The sequence below is a fragment of the Solea senegalensis genome, linkage group LG11 (assembly GCF_019176455.1).
Source record: "Solea senegalensis isolate Sse05_10M linkage group LG11, IFAPA_SoseM_1, whole genome shotgun sequence".
Classification (NCBI taxonomy): Eukaryota; Metazoa; Chordata; class Actinopteri; order Pleuronectiformes; family Soleidae; genus Solea; species Solea senegalensis.
In genome coordinates this window covers 2,540,067-2,567,261 of record NC_058031.1, presented here as the reverse complement: position 1 = coordinate 2,567,261, position 27,195 = coordinate 2,540,067, and the positions used below count along the sequence as shown (strand labels likewise).

The 27,195-nt window shown below is 42.4% G+C and overlaps 1 protein-coding gene across 12 annotated transcripts in view; it reads right to left on the bottom strand.

Annotated features, from left to right (window-relative positions):
* LOC122776944 (transmembrane and coiled-coil domains protein 1-like) overlaps positions 1 to 27,195 on the bottom strand; it is a 50,385-nt gene that overhangs the window by 4,208 nt on the left and 18,982 nt on the right. For 9 of the 12 annotated variants that reach the window (XM_044037768.1, XM_044037772.1, XM_044037767.1 and 6 more), the window contains 3 exons: positions 3,736 to 3,993; positions 2,459 to 3,150; positions 187 to 322 (listed from right to left, as the gene is read on the bottom strand). In XM_044037768.1, the coding sequence (XP_043893703.1) occupies positions 187 to 322; positions 2,459 to 3,150; positions 3,736 to 3,993 (1,086 nt within the window). Of the gene's footprint in view, positions 1 to 186; positions 323 to 2,458; positions 3,151 to 3,735; positions 3,994 to 5,934; positions 6,181 to 12,151; positions 12,901 to 14,078; positions 14,418 to 27,195 lie in introns of those variants that run through there. The other 3 variants (XM_044037775.1, XM_044037774.1, XM_044037776.1) reach the window with 3 other exon arrangements.

Below are 27,195 nucleotides of genomic sequence, written 5' to 3'. Positions count from 1 at the left end.
TTTAAGCATATAACAAAAACATTAATCTAAAGTAAATATGCAGTACATCGCAAGGACTCCAAACATAAATACTGACATAAGCTTATATATATTAAAATAATGTACATGTACTTCTATACTAACTTTTTATTTTTTGAGTGTTTTTTTCATTGGTTGTGTTTGTGGACTTTAGCCTGACAGACAAACCTGGATGTCTCTGGCTCTCTCGTAAGACTGGTAAGCGATCTTCTCCTCCATGCTGGCCAGCTCCTGTTTGAGGTTGAGGATCTCGTTCTGGTGGAGTTCTGTCAGGTCGTTCAGCTGCTCCTCCAGGCGTTCACACCTGACCCGCACAAGACACGGACAAACAAAAACACACAAGAGTCAGAGGCAACAATAAGCTTAGACAAAGAGGCACATGCAGGAATTAGCAGACACAGATCCTGAAGGCATCTGACCACACCACGCCTGACTCAACGGGTGACATACATGCTCATCTGCTGATCCCACTGGCCAATCAGAGATGGTCAGCATTCGATGACTGACCAATGGCAAGTGTCCAGCAGGAGGAGATGGATCTATAGCACTGTTTATTTTGGCAGGGACATCATAGGATTGGAGTAGACAGGAAGCAGTTTCTGTATATGCTAGTCTGGATTCGATTCCTTTTCATTAGAATTACACTGATATTCTTATGATCATATGTGAGCAACATATTCAAATGCTGTTTGTTTTTTATTACCAAGCAAACCAAACAATTACTCTATTATTAAAAGGGGTTTCTGGTTCATTTTCAGTCATGTGATTAAGTGTTTTGGCTCAGAATCTATCAATTACCATGCTGAGAGTTGCATTTTAGGCAAATCTATGTTCTGCTAAAGATGGATTCAGTCCCAGAGGAGCTACACAGCAACATGATTAGTTTATAAATGATTATTCTCCGCACAGGCAGGCTGAAAAGGAGGTCTGTAGTGGTCACTAATAGTTTTGTCTTGGAGGAGAAAGGCTCTGGACTGGGATGGACATTTTAGGAAGAAAAATGTTCTTTCATTAAATCCTCTGTGGCTTATCAGTGTCGTGCCTCCGTGCTGACCCGTCTTAATCTTTTGTGCCCTGCTTTCAGAACACTCCGCGATGCAGGAATGTGGATGTGTTTTTTTTTTTTTCTCCCAAGGCCAAATGTCCACAGAGGCTTCACAGAGACATCTGAGTCTATATGCAGAGCAGGGATGAAGGCTGAAATAACACTGAGAGATGTGGAGGACACTTGTAGAAGTGTCTGTCCTCCTGCCCTTTTGTCTGCCGTCTCACCACGACACATTTGCTAGTATGCAGTGCAGGAAAACGACATAGAAAGTACATAGAAAATAATAAAAAGCACCGCTTGAACCTTGCGTGACAGTAGAATAACTGTTTGCAAATTCATTCATTTGCATATTTTCTTGGTTTGTTGTTGTTTTTATTCTTATTATTGTTGTATTATCGCCTTTCGCCAAGGGCGTTATGTTTCTGAGTCGGTTCATGTCTCTCTGCTTGCCTGTCTGTCTTGTCAGTGAGCAACATAACTAAAAGAGTAAGGGACAGTTTGTAGGTTATAGCCCAAGGAAGAAGATCAGGGCACGGATACAGGAGCAGCCTCTCTAGTTGCTATTATTATCATTATTATTATTATTATTATTATTAGTAGCACCTTTTTTGTATCCCAAGCATTGTTTTGTTTAAAATTATCCTTCTTATCATGTTTTCAAAGGTAACTAACCTCTAAAAAACCAGAAAAGAGTGGAATGGCTCTATCACTACTCTATCTATCCCAATTCACTTATTCATAAATATGACAGATAGCTTTTATACTGCACTTAGTCATTCAATAGTTTATTCTACCTGTTTTCCCTTTAGATCAGTGTCCCTCAGTCCTGGCCCTGGGGACCTACTGCACTGCATGTTTTAGATGTTTCCTTGTTCCAACACGCCTGATTCAAAATAGTCCGCTCATCAGCCTGATAACGACACCTTTATTTAAATCGAATCAGGTGTTTTGGAGAAAGGAATCTTCTAAAACATGCAGGACCAGGATTGAGAAACCCAATAAAAGTGCATAACGCGTAGCTTATTAACTGCTGCATACACGATTTGTTCTGGCGTCGTTTCAAATGGCAAATTCGATCGGCCCTCTTCCTGATCACTAGGACGTTCCATTGAGCCTGAATGTCACGGCATCACCTCCATATTAACGGTGGCTGTCGACGTAAATGAGTTCCAGGTCAAGGTTTAGTTTTTATCCGCTGTGAGCTAGGCGTTGATAAAAGAGCTGCGTGGAGCACCAGCAGGGCGTTCCTCCCTGTGATGATGCACCAGATAGCACAGCGATATGAATGCATTCAGGACCAGGTTTCTAAATATAGTAATAACTCTTTCTGATGACACACTGCTGGACTTTTAGGGGATTTCAAGGGTTGACACACTTGTTTGTGTTTCCTACCTGAAGCGTTCCTCCTGTAATGCTTGCATAACAACGGTGTAGTCCCTCTGATAGTGGGTCTTCAAGCCATCCAGGCTCTCCTCTAGCCTCGCCTGACCCTCCCTCAGGTCCTGTACCTCCTGCAGCAGCATATCCAGGCCGGAGCTCTGGCTCCTCTCCAGTGTGTTGCCCCTAGAACTAGGGGGTCCACCGGGGGCCCCTGTGGTGCTGTTGGCCCCCGCCGAGCCCGACGTAGCACTCGAGCAGTCATCCTCACTGCCATACTTAGGACTGGACTGGAGGTGATGCCCAGCGATGCCCAGGGACCGTCCACCGGCCACGGGCACACCATCTTCCACTGAGGGATCGTCCAGAGAGTCTTTGAGGGACGGGATGTTGTCAGCGCTGCCGAATTTATTGCGAATCAGCGACGCGATCTCTCGAGGTTTGGAAACGACGGCGCCCGCAGCGGAATGCGTGGCATGCGAGAAGCTGGACAGGCCTCCCTTCACACTGTCCACCACACCTTCACTGAAGCCCGTGACTTTGGCCCCGACGTCCTTCAGCCCCTGCTGCATGTCCCGCAGAACATCCTTGGGTTGGCGTGCGATGCCATTGTGCTCGACTTCTCGCAGCTTGCGGTGGTAGTGCTCCAGCTTCCTTTGCAGCTGCTGGATGGTCTGCGCCGACTTCTGGTTCTTCTTCTCAAAGACCTGACAGAACAAGGTTTCATTCATTCAGGAAATGTACAGGATATGTGAAGAATCTACTTTATTTTGACATATTTAGTACTTAATACCAAACTTAATACTGTGGAGAAACAAACGATGTCCACAGGTCTAGGTCTAACAAGAGTGAGTGCCACCATATGAACTGTAGTGCTACACACAGAGCATGCACAGCTGGCATGTGCAGTCACATAGTGAAGGGGCGTTCAAGTGTAAGGGGATGACGACATTTAAGACAATGCGAAACGAAAGTGGAACATTAAAATACAGAAAGCTACACCAATGCTTCTTCTATATTTTCATTTGTAGATCTTTCTGGGTCAAGACGAGCTTGAATGCAGAAGTGATATGCATACTAATCGTTCATCTTTTACCGCTTTATGCGAGCCAATAACAATGAGACAGGAAGTGCACCCATTTTAAGAAAACACTATTTCGGCCCTTTAAACTTCTCCATTTTTGAGGAGTCTAAAATGTCTGGGTAACGTGAGCTGAAGGCAAAGCGTCTGTAAACGTGACTCATGCTTCAAGCCGTCATTTCACCGTGCACAACATAGCTCTTCACTGTACCTGTTTGATGCGTGTGCTTTGCTGTTTGTCGGCATTGTTGGCCAGTTTGAGGTACTCGGCGACGTTGTCGTCCCTGGCCGTCTGCTCGATCTTAATCTGCTCCGTGAGCTTGAGGATTTTCTGCTGCAGTTGGGCGATCGCCTGCTTAGTGCGTTGAGGGTCGAGGACCGCGTCCTCGGCCCCCACAAACGAGCCGTCGGTCCCGCAGGACACGGCCAGCGGCGTTTGGCCGAGTGCACTCACCTCCAGCCGGTCGATCTGAGGGTGAAAACAGGTCAGGAGTTAGAATAAGGAATTAAAGATGGGGAAGACGGAAAAAAAAAAAAAAGTGTGAGCGGCATATTGAGGTGTCAGTTTGCTGACACTGAGAAAAAAAGAAGCTTCTGCATTTATGTCTGAAAATAGAGCAAAGTGAAGCAGTAAAAAAAAGGCCACTTGCGGTCATTTTGCGTAAAGAGGAACAGGTAGTACATTCATTTTTCATTCAGAGCTTTAAGAAAAGAAATTGGAAGTTAAGAAATGAAATAGAAACAAAAAAAGTAGTACCAGGTAGGGCTGAACAATTTTGAATAAATATCGAATTATGTTTATTTTGACCGGAACTGTGATTTCAGAGGGATTTTTTACATCATTCTTCTCATTTTCTTTCAAAAAACACATTTAAAATGACCACTGTGTGATATCTGTGCAGATCTGCGAGACAAAGATGTTCTCCAGTCTGTAGAATAAGATGTGCAGAGGTCAAGACAATAATCCTATTTTTACAAAATAAAAATACTTTTCCTGCAATTTGATAATTCACTTACATATGTGTATATACATATACATATATATACACACATATATATGTATGACCTTTTTTTTTTTTTTAGCAGATTCACCGATTAAGAATGTTCTCCAAAATGAAACCACTGCTTCCCCACACATATTTTAATAAATTCATCAATGCATTTAAATCTTCTGGGCTAGATTACTGTAACTCACTCCACTCTGGTATCAAGAGTCTCATCTCCTTTCTGGTTTTATACACCATGACACGACACATTACAATCCTGGCTGTTCTTCCCTTTAGAAATGATTTTAAGATCACTTTTAGGGTCTGGCCCCTAACCACAGCCTTGGGTTTTGGGGCAGGGCCTCCTTACTGCCAAAATCAAGAGGATTATTGTACTTTTGCCATCAGGTCCTCTTTACTTTGGAATGACCTGCTTGAGCTCTTTTAAGTCACTTCTCAAAACCAATTGTTGATAGACTGGCATTCACAAAACCTTGTTTATATATTTATTTTCTCTTTATTAATACATTACTTATTTGACCCTTTGATATTAACCTTTTATTGTGGATTGTTTGGCTTAATATTTCTTCAACTGAATCCGCCAACGCACTTTTAAAACTCTTTTAAAAAGTGCCATACAGGGTTGGTAGATAAGTTATAAGTTAGTCTTGCAGATGTGGGTCTGATTTTGTCACGAGGCACAAAAAAAGCATTTTGTCTCTCGTCCCCTCTTCCAATCCAGACTCAAAACCCATCTGTTGAAAATAGCCTATTTTCACTCCATTATCTGTATACTGTGTCATCCTATTCTCTGTTTTTATTACTGTTTGTCTTCATAAAGTGTCCTCGAGTGTTGGAAAGGAGCTTATAAGTAACTATTATTTGTGGAAAACCCAAAGACTATTAATCTTAATTGAGTTGTTCCTGTATTTCCCCCCCCAAAAAAAACTAGATATAGTGACCATGAACAGACAATGAAAACAAACCTTCAATCACAGGAAGGACGGTGTGATTAATTTCTTAAAACACCTCAGGGGATGAACAGAGAACACTGTGATACTGCTGAAGCTCATCCAGCAACAAGGGACACGGGATTATGACCAAAACATTATTCTCACTGCTGCACAAACACATTAAAGTAATGACTGGGGCTCAGAGAACAAGGCAGAAACCAAAACTTGGCTTCCACAAGACACACAAAAACCAGCTTTTAAATAGGCTTGCCACAAATTATGACACACACACACACACAGGTAAAACACCTGAGGCTCACCTGTGAGCACATGGCCATGACTAATTGATGACAGTCAACAACAGAAACCACAAAGCATCCGGGGAGGAAACCCGTGCGTGAAACTTTCTCAACTAACCCTGAAACTAACATTATTATAAAACTCTTGTTAATTAACTCCACAGCCGCTCACCTTTCCATTCGTCAAACGCAGCAGTTGCTCCCAGTGCATTTTCTCCCTCGTGACGTTTCTCTCCGTGTGTTTTCATGAGTCCTGACACTTCACTCTAAACCTCTAAACAGCTCACTCTGTGTCTCTGTGTGTCTGTGTCTCTGTCTCTGTCCGGTGAGACACGTAAGTCCCGCCGCAGTGTACAGCTGCTCTGAGCCGCTGACTCGCTTGTTGTGAAAGTTGAATCCACCTGAAACTCCGGCAACTGGCAGAGTGGAGAGGCCACGCCCCCTTCCCCCCCTATCTCCCTAACCCCGCCCCTCACTTGCAAAGTTAAAGGGATGACATCATCCTCTGAGCTGCACTGCAGGCAGCTGCCAATCAACTGATAGCAGAAATAGATCCTGGGGACTTTTGCATTTAAAGTTACTCTACCGGTATAACTGACTCATCCAGGGGCGTTTCAAGAAGCTGTGAGGGCCCCAGGCAAAAGGGGCCCAGGGTTATCTATTCAAATCAGCAAGAGTGTCACCATTAAGCCAAAACAGGTGGTTATTGTAGTACATGCTGTACATCGCCATAGTAGTGATGACACTGTAGTGCATATGCCAGGCCTGTATGTGGCGCTGCCAGGAGAAGAAGACCTTGAGCATGTGCATACGGCATATGCACTGTGTACAAAATAAAACAAACATGCACTACAGTGTATTTACAGTAAGTATAATACAATCACAGAAACAGAGACAGAATGAACCAAGCCAGGGCGACTTAAGTCAAGAAAATAAAAGTGATCACGCAGCAAACAGACCAAACAATCGGAACAGGAAACACCACAAAAGGAAGGTGACCATGATGAAGAAGTGTTTATATTTAAAAGTCATGCACTACAACATTAAACTTGCATTTAATTGGAAAACTTTCCTTTTTATGCCAAATACAGTACGTAGAGTTAAAAATGCATGATGAAGACTAAACAATTAGTATAAAACAGTTCTTGACAGATACAAATGAAATACTACTTACACACACACACACACACACAAATATAATTACATGATTAATTCATCCATTTTCTACCACTTTATCCTCCAAACTCAACCCTGGACAGGTCGCCAGTCCATCGCAGGGCCATCGCATACAATTTAGAGTGTTTGAATGAACCTAATCCCCAACATGCATGGTCTCTGGACTGTGTACAGTTCAATACTTTTATTTAAAGTGACATCACTGCAGCACCTTTACTTTTAACTGAATATAGTATTTTAATATGACAAAGCAAACTGCACCCACTTGGATATAACAAGCTGTTATGTAGCATACAGCTATGCAGGGTAATACCATTAGATAAATATTTCTGGGGTTAATCATTTATCACTGATGTCATCTGCCATTCATCACCTTTAACAACAAAAGAGTGAGCAACACTGGGCTTGTAGCTCACAACAAGGATGATAAAAAAAATACATCATAAAACAATTACAGAAGTGCAAAGTAAATATTTGTGATCAGGCAGTCAATGTACGAGGTGTTGAACAAAAGGATTTACAGGACAGACTGAGAGTCTGAACCATGTGAGATTCTCTGTCATAGCCAATAGCAGGTGAGTCCCAGTGGGCAAGAAAAACCAGTTTGACATCTTTTAACCACATAAACAAGCATTCGTCCAAATGCAGGGAGACACTTCACGCTGCATTTAAACTGTTTAAGGTCATTTAACTTTCAAATCCACAGTTCCGCACCTCTATTGTGACACTTAAATACCCCAGAAGGAGAGCCCTGCAGCCCCAAGTCAGTTTATGTGAACAAAGTCGTGCAGAGCAAGAGTAATCATTCTAAATAAAAACAAATGAGGGCGTTCAAATGAATCACTGAACGAGCGTAACCTGCCGGCCTGGCACAGAAAAGAAGTGAGAAGTGACGTTGCAAAAACAGCACGTGGTCTCTTCCTTGGCTATAAACAAAATATTATTAATAGCGATGGTGAGGAGACGGTGTGAATAAAGTGCCGTGTCATCCATACCCGTGTGAAGACGTCCTAGTTTAACTAGGGTCTCAAAGACGACCCAATGATCAGACTAATCAAACACACAGTACAGTATATAACCTCTGAATGAACGTGGAGATAAAAAAGGGCAAAGGACATGTCAGCTGCACACTTTGAACTGGAGTGTTATATAGACACAGTGATAAGGAGATGACCCGTACACACTGGTACCAAATCAACACCCTTTAATTGATTTAAACAACAACAACAGTTGCAGTTACAGTTACAGCAGAGATTTCTCAGTGACGCAAGTACAGGAAGCACAAAAACAGCCGGTCAGTCACACTCACAGGTGTGCAGACGGCTCACATGACCATGACCAGTGCCCGCATAGTTATGATCTCATCTTTCATACACACTCAGTAGCCCACACACACACACACACACTGTTCTGTTCCCGTTAACAAACCAACTGTCGGTAGTGGTCAGGTTTTTCTGTGACTAATCACACGTGTAATTAAAGATGGTGAGCTGAAGGATTAAGCTCATTTCCCAGGGTTGACGGAGCCAAACATGTTGACGAAGTGAGCCAATGAAGCACAGGTTCTGCATCACAGGAGCCCGCGCGGCCTAATTAGGCAAACTTAGTGCACGTGTGTGTGTGTGTGTGTGTGCGCGCTTGTAATTGGGGGGAGCTGCCGGATCCTACATTGATTTGGTTTTATCAGGTGAGTGTGAAACACAAAGAGTGTGTGTGGAACTGTCCCTTGCCCCTTTAATGCACACACACACACACACAAACCTCTTTTACACTAAACCTAGTGTATGAACCCGGGTGAACCCACTGACAAACAGATAATAAACACAGTTGTTGGTCTAGTCTGTGGTGTTTTTCCACCTGTGTGTGGATTGTGACCTCACAGTCGGAGAAAGAAGAAAACAGCGGCGGTGACTATCTTGTTCTTCGGTCTCTCTTTCAGCGGGTTTCTTTCAATTTGTCTTAATGATGAAATAAAAAATACTGGGTGCTGTTCCAAGCTGTAAATAGTCAGGTTCTTTGCTCCAAAGATTCATGGAATCATAGCCAAGAATTGAAGACGACAAGAAGAAATTAACTTCTCCTTCTTCCGGATTTCCCGCTAATGCCGACAAAAGTCTGCATGCATCGCCAAACACATTCCAGTTTGACAAAAAATTCTTGAAACCCAGGTTTTAACAGGTTTTTTTTTTAGGTACTGTGATCTTCTCACTCCACCCAAACTACGTCTGCCTGCTGCTGCAACAACTGATCCACGTAAAGCTGCAACAATTACTCAATTATTAGATTATTCATCGATTACTAAATTAAGCTTAAATGTGAATATTTTCTGCTGCCATTGCCCCATTTGACGAAGAAATCGTTAAAGCTGAGAAATGTTGTAAGTCACCTGAGAATATCAACATTTCAAGGTCTGGGCCACACTGATCAACATGTTTTCAACATTTTATGGACCAAACGAATTGATGAAAATAATCCTTATAGTTGCAGCTCTGACAAAGCACAGACAGCACTGACTAACGCTGGATCCACCCGAGGTCTAAACACGCAGACCTGTGGCCAAACGTCCAACACAAACAGGCATTTAGAAATCATTTCCGTGCTAATGTTGTTAGATATGCATCACACATAATTCAATACGCGCAACAAGAGCATGTTGTACCGTCTATTAGGACACACACACACACACATATGCCCCAAATTCTCGCCTGTTACATGTAGGTCACAGGTCATAGGCTGATGCCGTCACATGACATGTTCTAATGTTTGGTCAATCTTTAATTTCTGCTTCCTCTCGACCCTGTAGCTCCTCACAGTTTTTTAAAACCTTTCAATAGGAATGAGCCTCAAACTCGGAAGAATTATTCACACCGACTGAACACAAACACAACACGGGCGTTTTACTTCATCCAGTCGAGTGAAGATTCCCGAAACACACGAGGGATAATTGAAAGACCACGTCAGGACACCGGAACAAGATTACGGAGCCCGCTGTGGACATGGGTTTTTTGTTTTGCTCTCCATCACTTGGTGCTGAAGCTAATGGGGCACACGGTGATCTCGCCGTCACATCAGATGTTTGTACTAACGTGTCATCGCCATCTGTGATGCATTCTTCCCGTCACTGGCGTCACACGTCTACTTTTTTTAAACCAGCAACCCGGTGATTAACCCTTCTGTGACCATTTGGCATGCGTACTTGTCATTGTCGTAACTTCTAGACTGTTTGTGATATCTAGAAAGATCTGGAAAATAGAGCTGTGTGTGTCCCTGCTCCAACAGACCTGATTTAAATAGTCAGCTCATCACCAAGCTCGGCAGGGAGCCTAGTAATGACCCATTTATCTGAATCAGGTTGAGTTGGAGCAGGGAACCATCGAGTCCTAGTTCATCTGCTCAGAAAGTCCGGTTCCTTTGTGGAGGCGTGAATGCGCAACTGAAAGTCTGAGCCACACCAAAGCAGTGAACTCTGGTCCGCCTACAAACGTAGGTCTCGGTTCGCTTCAAGGGATCCAAATGCAGGGAGCGGACTACAACGCAGGGCATCGTGGGTAACCACAACCAAAACATACGCATACACGTTCAAAGTTCAAATTGTAAAAATGAAATTGTTTGTTTAAGTCATTTTAGAGTTTCTATTTTGTTCTAAACTTGAAAAAAAGTATTTTAATCCTGTATTGCACAGTAATATTGAATAACTACCAGATATTGAATGTTGAAGTTATCTTGGCAGAAGCGGGCAGACACTCACTCACTGAACATTTTTTTGACAATTCTGACAAAAATGTAGACAGCCTGGTTATAATTATGGTCATAAGAGGATAAAAGCTTGTATGGTGTGTGGGTTTCATCATGGTTTTACTGTTTAATTCTGTTTTATTTCAGGTTGTCTGATTTTAATATTGTAGCTGTGTTTTGAAAAGTGCTATGGCAATTGTGTGTTTCATTTGTTGATATCAAACTGTTATATTTTGTCAGATGGAGGCAAATTAGAGAAAAACCATCCAAACATATCAGCTAAAAATATTGGCACTGTAAAATATCAACCATTGGCTGCGATGATGTCTGGCATCAGCCTGAGAAAAACCAATATCAGGCCACCTCGAAAGTTGTCTTCAGGGCCAGCATTTTACCGTCCGTTAATTTAAATTAAACTGATTGTTAAAGACATTTTTTATATAGTTGACATATATGTATATATATATATATATATATACACACATATATAAGCTACTCAATGTGGAAGAGTAGATAAAGGCCTTTCTTTATTCCACAACAAGAAATGCACTAGTTAATCCTTTAGCACGGTTAGGGTAGGTTTTTTAAGGAGGGGGGTCACTCTGGGTCAGGAAAGCAACCAGATGATAGAGATGTGTTAATGAGGTGGGTGAGGAAAGGAAGAAGATCAGAAGCAATTGACTGAAGAAGGTGAGAGGGGATAGGGTCCAGGGGGCAGGAGGTGGCGCGGGCAGAGGTTATTAGGGAAAGAACTCGATCCTGAGATAGAGGGGAGAAAGAGGATAGAGAAGGAGCTGAATGTGCGGTTATATTACATATGCTTTATAGTGTTCAAATGTCAAATTTAACACGCAAAATCTGGCGTTCATGTACAACTACAGTGTTTTTCTTCATTTTAAATTGTCAATACACTCCTTTAACGTACAGTAAATTGTAAATAACTGCCAAATACTGAAAGATATTCTGGAAAAATGGGCAAAATCACTTACTCACAGGATCATTTTCAGGCTCTTTTATGGTTAAAATATGCAAAAAAGCCCAGACATAGGTGTTAAAGAGTAATGTGTGTGTGTTGTTTTGTAGGATGATTCCAGGGACTTATGTTTCAGGTAAGGTTGAGATATTCTCAGGGACAAACAGCAGAAACACACACACACACACACACTATTAAGCTTCTTCTCACACACTGATGGTTATCTTGAGTTTAAACCTGTGCCGACAGCAGCTTATCGCTTTAAATTTTTACACCACATGTTTAAGAATTAAACAAATCTCTTCAACATGTGTTGTGTTTTAGACTTATAGATTACATAATTGTCTTAAACACAGTATTTAGTGCAAACATGACAAGCATAATAATCCCCAGCAGAGCTTGCTGTGGATACAAGCTTAAATTACCTTTAATCTCTTTTCTATTACACAAAGACTGTTATGTTGTGTGGTCGAGGTCATTTTGCCAACGCGAAGCAGCCTTGTACCTTCTTGCTCGTCCAGTGTCTCGTTCCCGTTGAGCGTCCCTGCTGCGATGTCGGCCAGCGAGGCAGGCACCGTTTCAGGTGCCAGGACGCAAAGATGACAGCGCTGTCCATCGCTTCTGCTCGACGGCATCTCTCCGCTAATTCAGGGAGCGTTTGACTGGAGTCCCATCTGTCATCAAAGGCAAGAGCGCTTTGATGACTTTGACAGACTCCCCCGTCCCCATCAAAGGCAAGAGCGCTGTGATGTAAAATGTGACATCACAGATGAAAGGAGCGTGATGTCACCCGTCTATTCAATCAAGGGAACGTCGGTCTGTTTGTCCACCCTGTTCCTGTGACTTGTCCACTGGCTTCACTTGACAGGTGACTCACTAACGGCACCCGGTGTGTGCAGTGCGGCAGAAAGTCAACAGATATGTCACTAAAAGACACTTGTGGTGCCAACAGAGAGAGATTACACAGGCTTATCTGGAAGTCCAATATCCACAAGGACCGGGATGTGGGATCCATACAAAGATCTTAAGGTGTTGAACGCAAGCTGGAATTGTAAGGCGATCATTTCTTTGATTTCTCCACTTATAAACGGTCACTTCTATCACTTCATTTCTCCGTGACTTCATCGGTCACCCTGTATCACAGCCAATCACTTGTGGCAGACTGAACGTCACACTCATGATTAGTCGGCCTGACCTTTGACCCTGCAGTCTGGCAATCAGAGAGTGCGCTACAACATGGAAGTCCCGACTAATGTCCAAGTCTTTTAATTAAATAAGCGTTATTTAATTGTCAAAACACTGATTTACACATACACACACATAGAGCACATTCATCCAGTGAATTTCCTCAGGAATTCAGAGAGTAAGAGAAAATCTTAAAGAATGAAACACAGTGCTGAGAGAGCAGGTCTGTACTATCACACCTAATACTTTAAACCCCTGTGATGTAAAGACAAAAACACTGGGTCTTTTGATTTAACAGTGCGGTACATACCGCAGGGCATGTTACACTGTGGTTATATCAAGTTAGCGGCCATTTAAAGAGCAGTTTGGCTTTAAAAAGGAATTAAAAAGGAAAGTTACTTGTTAAATTAAGGAGTAAAGTATTTTACGCAACCAAAAAAATGGAAACTACTCAAGTTGTTTTCTTATCTAAGCAAGGCCTCCTTTCAAGGTCTAGGGTGTAAGAATTAGTGACATCTAATGGTGAGAACGCGTAACAAAACAAAGAACGGGACACCTGCGTCAGGGAACTACGGTGGCCCTCACATACCAGAAAGGATGTCATTCTTCTATGTTTGCGTTCTAAGCTCCTCCTACAAAATAAAACCAAAAAGGCTGGGCTCACCCTGGACAGATGAGGCCGTCCATTACAGCCATTTACTCTCATATTCACACAATTTGTAATTCTATTACACACTCATACAAACATATATACTGTATGAGTGGTTTATTAAGTTTCTGCGAGACAAAAACAACCTCCAATGACCCGCCAAATACTTAATTAAACGCAGCAGGTGCTTCTTAAAAGTTTGAAGAGTTCCTCACAGTTGACAGACTCTCGTTATCCAGACACACGTTGGATTTTACTGTGATATTCCTGTGTTTTTTTCACTGACAGCCACTTGCTGAGCTGCTGGACACGGTGAGACACGGCAGTGAGACGATCTCAGCACACAGCAGCAGCAGCAGCTGTCTGGCTGCCTGCCTGCCTGCCTGCCTGCCGAGTAGATGCCAATAGCTGGAGCTGATAGACTTAATCATGTTTATGTTCAAAATTCAAACTGCAGACCTGTCATGTTAGGTCACTCGTTACTCCAACATCCCCAATCTGATGAAGACTTGAGTCAAAAGCTCAAAATATAAATGACAGGAAACGTTTGGCACAAACACACACACACACACATTACGATGAACAGGTGGAGACTCACGCCGGTGGAAGTGGGAGGTGGAGAGGTGTCGGCAGTGACCAGGTTGAGGATGACCTCCATGGCAGGCAGGCGCACGTGCAGGTCTGTTTGTCTTATCTGTCTGTGTGTCCCTCGGGAGACAACCCCGTCCAGGGAAGAGGGGAAGAGCGAGGCCTCGAGGGAGTCCTCATCATTTACAGCACTCCTCTTTAACAAAGTCCACTTGACTTAAAGTCCACTGGATAAAGACTCCACTTGGCAACTGCTGGCTTGATTACATATCCAGAATCCACAGAGCGCTCAGTCCCCTCCAGCAGTGAGTGATGTGCTGCTGCTACTGCTGCTACTGCTGCTGCTGCTGCTGCTGCTGCTGCTGCACCACAGAGCAGCCTCCCCTCAAAGACGGTGATTCTGCATCAGCGCAAACATGTGCTCTGCGGTACACAGCGCCCAGCAGGGAGGGCCCACGGATCACACATGTAAGCACTTCCACACGCATGACTCCCACAGACGGCGTGTGCCTGTAGGAGAACAAGGAGGAGGAAAAAAGCACCCGGCGTGATGCAGGTTTGAGCCGAGGCGCTTGATCGGATGAGGGCCGCCTCGGATGGATGCACGGAAGGTAAACGGAAGGCAAGAGTTTACCGCGAAGTTGAGCGTTCAAAGAGTCCACCGAGCATAAAATCCTCAGTGTGAAAAAGAGAGGCGGTGGACGGATGTGAGGGGGGAAAAGGAGCCCACCGGGAGCTGTCACTGAGGGAGACCGAGCGAGAGAGGGGGAGCGAAGGAGCGAGGGGTTGTGAGAAAACTTTGGTCTAAAGTGTGTGGGGGGCTTTTCCCTCTGCTGGAGGTCTTAGGCCGGTTCAGCTATCAAAACAGAAAGACGGAGGAAAAATCTTCCAGTCCAGTCTTTTAAATGATCACACAGTTTGACCGTCACAGCCAATCAGCTCGCGTAGTGACCACGCTCTTATAAATCACCTTCCACTGACCACTCGACTGTAACGTTGTAGTAAACAGATGCAGAGAGCTACAAACTAACAAAGTTACTTCCACAGATTACAATACAGTCATATGACGATTAACAAAGCTGCTATTCAAAAAGTGTGCACATGTATGTACACATGACCACGGCCTCGGTCTGCGTCACTGCGCTGCTCGTCCACAAATGAAATGAAAGAGGCGCTTCAGCGATCACGTTCATTACACTTACAGAAACAAGTTATTTCCGTAATCATCCGGTTTAAAAGACACAAGATACGGTTCAACTCCGATCCAGGGAAAGTGCTGATGTGACATGAGGTCACTGTCAAAATAAAGTGCATCATCGTTTGCTGTGTGTCGTCTTCACTGCTTTAAAAACCTATTTCAGAGGCTAATGTTTGCGACATTTACAAATCAATTAAGAAGACAAAGGCAAAGCAGGGAGCGTAGACGGTGAGGCCGAAACAAAACAAGGGCCACTAAAGAGGTAAGGGTCGACTAGAGGGAGGGAGGGAGGGAGGGAGGAGGAGGAGAACATGAATACAGGCTTTAATGAGAGAGCAGGAGGAGGGGGACCAGGAGAGAGGGTAGGATTTAGGGGGAAAAGCCTGCTTATGTAAGAGCAAACAAAACTCTGCTCAGATGAAAGTGCAAGTGTGTGACATGTAAGTTTAACCCCACTGTTGAATAAAAGGCACACACACACACACACACACACACACACACACACACACACACACACACACACACACACACACACACACACACACACACACACACACACACACACACACACACACACACACACACACACACACACACACACACACACACACACACACACACACACAGAGAGTGGTTCATTAGTGGTTCAAAGTCCGAGGTCGGTCCCAAGGGCAGCTTTTCTCTGTCTGAGCCTGACAGCCTGTATATTATTTGCAGTTTATGCAAGCTGCACTAAAGCCGGATTTATTCTCCATCACTCAACACTTTTGATAAAAACATATCAAGTCGTGCGTCGTTTTCAATTAATGCTCCGGTGAAAGGTTTCAGGCGTCTCCGTGTAACCACACGCCTCTGCTCTGATCGATATACCTGTCCGCTTGTTGACTTGTATCCATATACTGTGATGTAACTGAGGAGGAGGCGTGACGACACATCGACACTGAGATGGTGACCTCAAATCACACAGTGCAACTAAACGAGTCTGTCAGCAAGATAAGACAATTATACGACCGAGTGGAACATCAGAAGTGAAAGAAAGACAGCACCTTTGCTCTTCAGGTGAGAAAACACCTAATAATCATGATTGATATGACGTATATATATATATGATGTATATATATAGATATATATATATCTATATATATAGAGAGAGATATATATGTATATCTATATATATATATATAGATATATCTATATCTATATATACACATATACATATATGTACATATATATACGTATATGTATATACATATACGTATATGTATATGTACTGTATATACATATATACAATTAATATTTATGTATATTTAATTATATTATAATTAAAAAGATTTGCCCTCTAGATCAAGATTCCATCTGTGGGTCCCGACCCAGTGTTTGGGAGTCACTGCTCTGAAGTAAGCTACAGAAGAAGCAAACAAATCATCACGTAAATGTTTTTTATAGACACCGTTCTGTTTAATTTCACTGTATCTTGTGCTGTCGTGTGGAGATTACCAAGCTCACAAAAAGTGCTTTGTAAGCAGGTAGATCATAAAATGTATGTCTGCGTAAAGTGTGTGCTATCTAAACATATATACAGTATATACATATATGTATATATATACATATATACGTATATATGTACACATACATATATATGTATATATATGTATATATATATACATATATACGTATATATGTATACATATATGTATATATATACATATACATATATATGTATATATGTACACATACATATATATGTATATATATGTACACATACTCACTGTCCATACAGTAACCAATTTAACAATCTCACATTTAATTTGTTTTTAATTAATTTTTTTAACCAAGTAATGTACAGAGCGTTAAAGCAGTTATATGGTTCTTACATTACGACCTAAATGCCAAGCCATAGTCACTTAGGGGAATTCCACACTGGATCCTTTTTAACTGGATCCTTTCAGACAGGAATGTATAACATACATTCCTGTCCCCGCTCTCGGGGTCACTCCTGCCTGAGGTCCATGTCTCCTGTGGAGACCTACAGTACATGGTCGTCGTCCCCCGCCCCCCACCCTCCTGCAGCTCATGGCAGGACAGGAATACTCTTAGCTCCCAGGGTGACGTGGAGAAATCTTTACACATGCCGCAAATAGCAGAGTGGCTGTGCAGTGACACTCATGTCCCGACAAGTGACTGATGCCTGGAAAGAGAAAGAAAATGAAGATGTCCACCTCAGGGGCAGATTTGACACATAAGCGGGTCAAAATCAGAGGATATAGGGAGCAAATGTTGCTTATCATAGGTTTTATTACGGGCAGAAAACCTAACCCAATGTTTTGCTATTGGCGGACTTCCTCATTTAACAGTGTTAAGCAAGTACGTTGTACTAAAACAAGAGTGTTGACTGGAAAGTGTATGGTCCACGCAAAAATAATCTGGTAGGGCGGGGCTGCAACTCACCATTATTCGATTAATCTGTCAATTATTTTCTCGATGAATCGAGTGCTTGTTTGGTCTGTAAAATGCCAGAAAATGTTGAACAACTTTGATCTGTGTTTCCCAAACTTAGAAATGATGATATTCTTGAATGTCTTATTTTGTATGTATATATATACGTATATGTATATATATATATATATATATACATACACATATCGATTTATTAGTATACGTGTTCTCTGTCCATGGCTTCTTAAAAGGTGCAGTTTGTAAGAATTAGTGACCTCTTACAGTAATAAATGGACTCTTCCACTCATGCCTCCCTTCTCAGGGAAGTACGGTGGCATTTGCATACCAGCAGGAAAGTCATGTCGTCCCTCTTCATTTACATGATAAATTTCGACACACACGCTGTGGCTGGTTTGGGCTGCTGTTGAAATACAGTGGTCTCCTCAAAGAGAGGCCCTCGCCTAAACTACATATGAAAGGCTCATTCCTTTAAGCTTGGTTCAGACCATAGACCATAAATAAAAAAGTAGACCATAAATAATAAAAAGTGTACATAGTCTTCTGGTTCGGCCAAAGATGCCAGTTTGGCATGTTGTGAAAAGCCACCAGGGGGCGGAAGTCTATGAGGAAATGAGTCAATTTCAATTTTGTAAATGATGTTTCTATTTGGAGGAACCGGGGTAAACATAAAGTTCACTATCACTTTACTTAACTAAAGTAATTGTCATGCTTCCGTCAATGCGTCCCTGTGTCACCACAGACACTAAAACAAAAACACTGCTATACTGGGAAACACAGAGAGAGTCATGTGGAGCTGATAGGCTTCATTTGCATTTTTGTGAATTCCAGTGAAAGTGGTTTGAATGGAATAAAAATTCAGTTGTATTTGAATGCAACACACACTACGGCTTAAAAGTGAGCTAGAGGAATATGAGATTTCTCCCGTTTGAAAGAGAGACACTTTACATTTTGAATAATACAACGCTGTGGCTTTTATGGAGAGGTTTCCTCCACCATTGAATACAGGTTCCAAGAGTCACATCATTTCTAACAGTCATTGGTGCTGAATTGAGGCCAGGAAGTGACACACACACACATTCTGGATGAATCTGCAAGACAAAGGGAAGAGACTGGTGCTGATGTAACTGGACTCTGGACAAATTCAAGTAAACATTAACAGATTGCAGGGGTGGAGACAGTACAACTGTAATTTATGTTAATTTGAATTAGGGCAGAAAGCAATTAATGTTGGTACAACCAGTTACGTTTGGAATTAACATACGCTTTGTTTTTCTGGTGCCAACAACCATCGTCCTCTCCGTGTGATGGTATATTGTGATGGCCCGTGTTGGGGCATGGTTTGAGGGGTGTGAGACAGAAGAGCAGAAGCTTTGTTTGGACAGACTGAGGGTGATTCAAGCCTGAGAGAAGACCAACAAGCCGACCGTGCATACATAGCTGTGTCCAGTACTTCCTATCGGTTAAATGTAGGAGTAATCAATGGCCGTTTATTATTATTATTGTTCAGTTTTTTGTGACAATATTAACGTCTGATTTTCCTTTTATAAACCTGATTTTCTTCTCCAATTACTTTTCAGCTCTTCCTCACATACTTTCTTGTAGACCTACACACACACACACACACACACATCGACAGCAGACATATTTGTGCAGTCAGACTCATAACAACATCATTTTGTGTGTATTTGAATACAAGGAAAGGGAAGCCGGACACGATCACACATGGTCACAGGAGAATGCGTGTGAGTGTGAACAGTTGCACTCAGGCGCACTTTTCACATGCAGTCGGCTCAGTGAGGACGGATGATGTTAATACCACTTCAGTTCAATCACAGTTACAGTGGTTACACTTTTATATTCTCCACTACAAATGGAGTCATTTTAAGTTACGGCACCACAATGGAAAAGCTGCAAAATACTAACTTGACTGCCAAAGTAGTAATGAACACGTTCATTCTGGTGTCGCTTTATATCACTGCCAATTGGAGCCGATTTAAAAATGGGTGTCTGTTGCAAAGACTGTGATCACATAGAGTTTACATGTTTGCAACAATCACCTAAGTGGATTTTTTGAACACTGCAAAAGGAGCTTCAGTAGAAAACATCTGTTTTATATGTTTCATGTGAAAACAAATATGACAAATGATGACTGCCACCACTGCAGAAGCATTATGCTTTTCTTTAGGCATAAAATAAAAACACAATCTAATTCATGTACGTCATTGTCTACCGCAACAATACTGGCCTGTTCATAACCTGTAGGGTTTTTCTGTGCTATATCCGGTCCACGTACAAGAGGAATGACGATGCGCGGTATCAGTGTTTGTCCACTGATAATGGTTTTAATTTGTTGGAGCCATTCGTGTTTACACTCAGCCCATCCTGGTTACGCAACTTGGACACAGAGAGGGCACTCGCAGGGTCGGTGCGGCTGGATGCTGTACAATGCCAAGAGAACCACGGGGTAGTAAGCAAGCCCAATTAAAAAAAAAAAGAGAAAGAAATGCCAGCCTATTCATACACAGGAAGACTGAGAATCTAGAACAAACTGTCCCGGCTTTTCAGGCTCTGAAAGATTATTTGGTCTGGCACCTTCTCAGTGTTCTCGTCGTCTCCACCCAAACCTCATACCACACATTGTGACCCCAGGGTGACCTCACTGCCCACTTTGAAGCAGGTCTGTGGTATGATTATGGTTTGGGTTCTAGCAGCACTCCAGGGTGTGAATTAGCCATTAGGATGCACAGCATTTCATCACGTAAGGACAGATAATGACGAATTTGGCTAATAGGACGTTAACATCAGTGCTGCACAACTATTATGGACTTAAAATGGGAATATTCTCATATTACGGACACTTATTTCCAAGTCTGTGCACATAACAACAATGATAATAATAATAACAATGTATATAATGTAATAATGTAATATTTATATGATATCCAATTTTACCTCCCGTGCTGCTCTAAATATGTTGATATTATTGTCTGTTATTATTTAGGTATGGATGACACAACTGCAACTGACGATTATTTTCATCATCGATGAATCTGTCGTTTATTTTCTTGATCAATTTGCTTGGTCCATAAAATGCCTGAAAACGTTAAAAAACATTGATCAGTGTTTGTCAAACGTGGAAAGGAAGATGTTCTCGAATGTCTCGTTTGGTCCACAAACCAAAATGATTCACTTTTAATGTTTTCTTTGTTATGTGCAGCAAAGAAATGAAGAAAATATTCACATTTAAGAAGCTAAAACAATCAGAAATCTTGTGTTAATCACGAAAAATGCTTCAAACCGATTTATCGATACTAAAAACAGGTGACGATTCACTCCTGCCACTGTCTTAGGTGTCATGTGCACCTAATAAAGAGGCTAGTGTGTGTACCTACAGAGTCTTTTAATCACAGGTTCAAATAATTGCTGTGAAAAAACCTGTGACCCTAACAATTAACAGAAGGTGACACCAAGTAGAACCTGAAAGTTGAGTTTGTTCCTCGTTCTTCTCCATGTCTGAAGAATCAAATCATCCTTTATCCCAATTTAAATAGGAAAAAAAATCCCTTGTGACAACTGACTACGCTCCATAATCCAGCAGAGGGAGCTATACCTCTACTTATAATACATGATGTTTATCATGTGCCGTATGGACAGTTGAGTCTTACTCATCTGTCGTTACTGTACCTGCGACTGTTTCCTGTCAGTAAACTCCTTTGTTTGAATGATGCTCCTTCTCCTGACTTCCACATGCAGCGTTCTATCTAATCTGGGAGTCAGATTAAGGCACACAGATGCTTCGTGGGCTGATAATACGAGCAGGGAGGAAGGGCGGACAGTTGCTGCTTGTATGACATGTCAAGATATAAAAAATAAAAATCATGACGAGAGATTAGAAAGATGGGAAATGAGCAAGTGTTTTTTTTTCCCGTGTCATTTCAGGTGAATCATCTTCAACCTGATGCAATATTTACCCGCACAAAAACAATTATACTGAATTGTTTCCTGAGGTCTAGAACCAATTTACCAGTGGAACAGATTAGATGAAATTAGATTAGAAAAGATTTGTTTAGAAGTTATTGATCCCAAACCGGGGGTAAATTCACTTTCACGACAGCAATACAATAATGAATAGAAGAAGGAATAAATAAGATTAGAAAAGGAACAAAATTAAAATATGAGAATGAGAATAGAATTAGCAAAGATAATATTCAATATCCACCTTCCTCTACATCCTGTCAACTACTCAGAGGTGAGTAGTTGACAGGATGTGAGGAGTGGCGTGTGGTTTGACAGCATGACGATGTTAAAAAAAGAGAGATCTCTTCTGCCTGACACACACAACAATGAGAGGAATTTATTGCGTTTATTAGAATCACGCGACTTCCCTGGTGGACGAATTTAAATTTGACCCGTGTACACGTATTCTAAGTGGGTCAGTGGAGCAGAGCTGAGCTCAGCGATCTATAGCTTCATCCATAATTCATCAGCATCACACAAACGACATAGACTGAGCAGGGAGTGGCAGGGGAGAGAGCATGAGCCGTCTGTCTGAGACCGTCGGCCTCCTCCCTCTGCTCTCCCTCTCTCTCTCCCAATAAACCATTTCCCTTTGAAAACAATCTACCGGTTTGACAGAGTGATGAAAAACAAACACCGTGATATCATCAGGAAGGTGCACGGCAGTCAGCGTTTGGCACGACCCCGAAAAGTACCCGCAAAGCAAAGCACAGCAGCCTCCGGAGTACGAGGAACAGAATTGTGGGTCAAGGTTGATGGGAACATCCTCAGTGACTGACCCAATCTGCAACGGCTGAGAAAACAGCACGGACACACGTGCATGCCCACACTGGTAGTCTTCTCTCCCTCCCTCACTCACACAAACACACAAACACACAAAGACAAAGAGGAAGGACCAGCTGCAAGCCAAAAATAAATACACAGAGGATGACCCGTAGTTACTCACTGCTGACGTGACATGTACACGCAAATGCACATGACCTCTTGCAGACGCCACTAAACAGTGGAATGACTAGTTATTAATATTGACAATAATCAGCAACAATTATTATTCAGCAAACGTGAATGGAGTTCATTTGTAGAGGGAGCGAGAGGGAGAGAGAGAGAAAACGAAGATAGAAAAACCCACAAAACCAATTTAAATGTCCTTGAAGAAATGAATTTGACCAGCTCTGGTTCAGACATCTGTCTATTAATAGCATCAGAGAGACAGACAGGGAGCTGCAGCAGCCTCCTTCCTCCTTACACCCAGTTTAGAGACCTATAAAGCTGGTTAAGTGGGAAAAATGGCTGAAATCTCGCAGCTTTATCTTTTTTATCTTCCTCTTTCTTTCCCAATGACTTAATCCATCTGGTTGACTGACACGCACACGCACGCATTGACTTCCATTTATTTGGACAGCCTAACTAACCAACTGTTAAACCTCACCTCACCCATAACGAGCTAATGCCTAACCATAACCTCACCACAAATTAAATCTTAACTTAACCAGGTCCTCAGAGATGATATTCTGCCTCATTTTGATCTAGCTTTGGTCTCCACGAGGACTACTGGTCCTCACAAGGTCCTAAAGAGGTAACAAATACAAGAACACACACACACACACACACTTCCAATAATCTTTAAAATATTCCTCTGCCTCGTCTCATTTTCGATGCTTTATCTCAACTGTCCAACCTCCCTCATATCACCCCCGCCTCAATGGTTTCAACCACAGAATTACTTGTTATGCATCAACTGTGAAACCAGAATGTGTGTGTGTGTCACTGAAAGAGGGGCGTTGGCCTGTATGTGTGTGTGTGTGTAATCACATGAATATTCAACACCCTAATTAAACATGCCGGGGCCACACTACAAACAGTTGGGCAGAGTTCAAACACACACACACACACACACAAAAGATAATTCAAGGATCCGCTCTGGATTTAACATAGTACTACAACAGTTTTATGGTGAACATATTCACTTTGTTGGTTCCTTTGAAGTGGGAGGTCGGAGTCCCACTGAGGTCTGTTCACTGGCAAACACTAACCTTTAAATCCACTTCATTTTACAACCGTCTCTGAACATCACTCAGAGGAAAGAGCGGCATCTCTTCAGCACTCATATCCAAATCAATGGGTGCCACTTACATGTTTTGTTCGTCTTTTTTGTTTGTGCAGCTCGGGCATAAACAAATGTCTGCAGATTCAAACCACTATCAAATAAGTGCACACAATGCTGATTCAGCCTGATCAGCTCAGTTCCAGGACATCAGTTCCAGTGTCAAACACAGGCAAAACCTGTGCTGCACACAGGAAGTGATGTTTTTTAATATCAAGTCAGCAGTTTTATGCTAGCACAGCAAGAGAGCTGGAGATTGAGTGAAAACACAAAACAAGTGAGAAGGCTCAGAGGTAAATATTGCTCAAATAAATGCTTGTTGTCCCGTGCTAGGCCATGAACTGCTGCTGAATAAACACGCACACACACACACACTCAGTCAGTCAGTCAGGTCTGATAGTTTTGCTTGACAGAACCTGTTTCCGATGAAGGATGCACCATATAAATGACGTTACTTTTTCTGCTCAAGAAGATCAAACATAGGCAGAATAATATAACGTCACCAAAAAACGCACACTGGGGTTAGTTCAGTGGTATTGAACAGAAAGTGGCTGAATTTGGAATTCAACTGCAAACTGTGGTGGCTGTGGTGTCAGATGGTCTACATCTGAGCACACTGGCCCTCTTTAAACATCATCCTGTTGCCATGGCGATGGGTCACCTACCCTACAGTCAGATGAGTGGACACACATGAGGGAGATGGCTGAGGAAAGGCAGTCTCTAAACCGTCAAGTGGGACAAACAGAAGGTAACGGGGTGTAGAGATGGAAAGCAGTGATGAAGAAGTGAAGCACAAGAAACTAAGGCCTTCAGCGTGTTTTCTGTCATCTGATAATGAGACACACTTTGGATTAGATTGGATAACGATCCGTCCTCAATGTGTCTCAGGTGTATTTACACATGTGTTTACAAGTGGTCAAGTGCTACTACTGCAATCTGATCAAAGAAAACCTTTTAATATCAGGTGTAAACTGGGTCTTGGTCCCGTTTAGACTTAGACTGGCTTTGTTGTCATTCAACAACTTAACCCAGAACAAAATGTTTGGATTTAAAAAGAAATAAGAGTAGATCGGTAAATACTGCAGCAGAGTACTACAACTCGCACACACAGTGGCACAAATCCCATCATGCAACACAATGTAAACAATGTCATAGTTGGCAGGAAGCTGCTCTGTTCAAAACCATAGGCATATACAGTATAACCAGGATCACACAGTGTATACCAGAGTGTTCGTATAAGATTAAAGAACACGCAGCAATAAATACGGTTATCATATTTAACCTTATGAATGTTTTTCAATCAAAATCAGCAGAAGGAGAAACACTCAGTGGATATTTAATCTTTTATATAAAAGGTACGGTTGCTTATCTGTCATCAGAATTCTCTTCCAGTGCATGAACAGTGTAACCATGACGTCAGAAACTTCCCGGCATCTAACGCTCTTCAATATTTTTGCCCTGCTCGAGGCACACTGGAATGTGTTGTTTTGTCTAAAGCAGGGGTGTCAACCTTGTGGCGCGCGGCCCACCAGAGCAGCCACAGCTCCAGCCCGGGAGGTAACATCTTCACCACCCACTCCAGGAATACTTACATAGATGTGACGTCAAATCATTTCTAGATCTTGACACGTTCTAATTACATGTGAAATACTAGAATGTTTTATTCCAGATACCTGTGACTAGATCCACTGTGATATCTCTAAGTTGTGTAAATGGTAAACGTCAGCATAACATTTCAGGTTTTTCATAATATGATTTGTGAAAAGATTCATTACAATGGAAAACAAAGGGAAAACATTGGCGCTGTTGTTGTTGTTCATAGATTATTAAGTTATTATTTTACTCGTCCGGCCCACTTGAGATCACACTGCTCTGTATGTGGCACCCTGAACTAAAGGACACTTTAAGTAAGGACATGTTTTTACTTAGGTATTGATCATCAAACACACGGTGTATTATCAATGGCCTTTTATGGTCAAATCGCCGCTCTCTGAATCATCACACTGGGAAATTCCCACCCCAGAGAGCGGGAATAATATGATCCTCTGTGTCCACCCAACTAAACACATGAACGTGAGACCCAGCCATTAAAACAAAACTAGTGTCATATTCCCTCAGATTACTGACAAAAAACCACACCACATGTAGGAAGTGATGCATGCTACGACAGAGCAGAGAACTGAGCGTCTATTGTGTGTTAAATCACCATTGATAAGTGGTGTTTGCCCTGCAGATCAATGACTGTCTCTCTGCCACACATTACCCACACATGTACACCCTCACAGACTTCCAAACAAACACGACACCGCTGCTTTGACGCTTTAATGGCTCTATGGCCCGACTGTGAAAAGAAGGAAAGAAAAATATTGACAACTTGTCGTTGAGAAGGCCTTTCAAGAAAAGACAAAACAAAAAAAACAAAAACCCACAGCAGTGTTCGGTTTGCGAGAGATCAGGGTGAGAAGGTGAGGGAGAGAAGACAGGAAGTGGAAACGAATAAATGCGGCATGAGAGAAGCGACGATGACTCCCCTGAAAGTCAGTCAGTAAAACAGAAACCACAAGCCACTGATGTGCCGCCCGTTTCTCGCTGTTAGTGCCAATAACTCTCATGATGGAGCACTGACAGCACGCACACTGTGCCTGCAGAACACTTTGCTATGGGCTGATAGTTGGTAAACACAGCAGAGAGATGACATAAGTAGGAGCTGAGAGCTAAATGAGAGCCACACGGCTGTCTCTCTCTCTGTCTCTCTCTCTCTCTCTCTCTGTCTCCCTGTCTCCTGAAAGTCAATCGAAACTCGGTTGTTTGATTTTGCACTGGTTCGACTGCGTGCTCGCTCCTGTGTCTGTGTACACTATGACTTGAGGGTAATCTGCTGCTGCAGTGGTTTGATGACTCTCGACTGCAGTCACATGAATCTGCAGCCCTGCTTGTGAACACATGAACGTGACCCTGTCGTACCCCGTCTGTCTGTCTGTCTTCCAAAGGTTTTTCAAGTGACTGTGTCAGGAAAACAGGTTCTGTAGTGTCAAAGGTCACAGATGAATTTTACAGACACTGTCAGGAGCCTGAAGAGGTGAGAGACGCAGAAAGGACATCATGACGATGTTAAACTAACAGGCACAGAACAAGCCTCAGGGGAACAGGTGATGTTTGACGCCGCCGGCCTAGTGCAGCACTCTCACACCAAATAATCAGCTACTTGGGCATAAAATTATCAGGAATAAAATCTGATCCTTAACTTAAGACAAATTACATTTGTATGGATGTTATTTCACTCTCAGGTAAATTGGAGAAATCACACAATTCATTGCAACGGAGGACTTTTCTGTTAAACCCTCCTCTTCC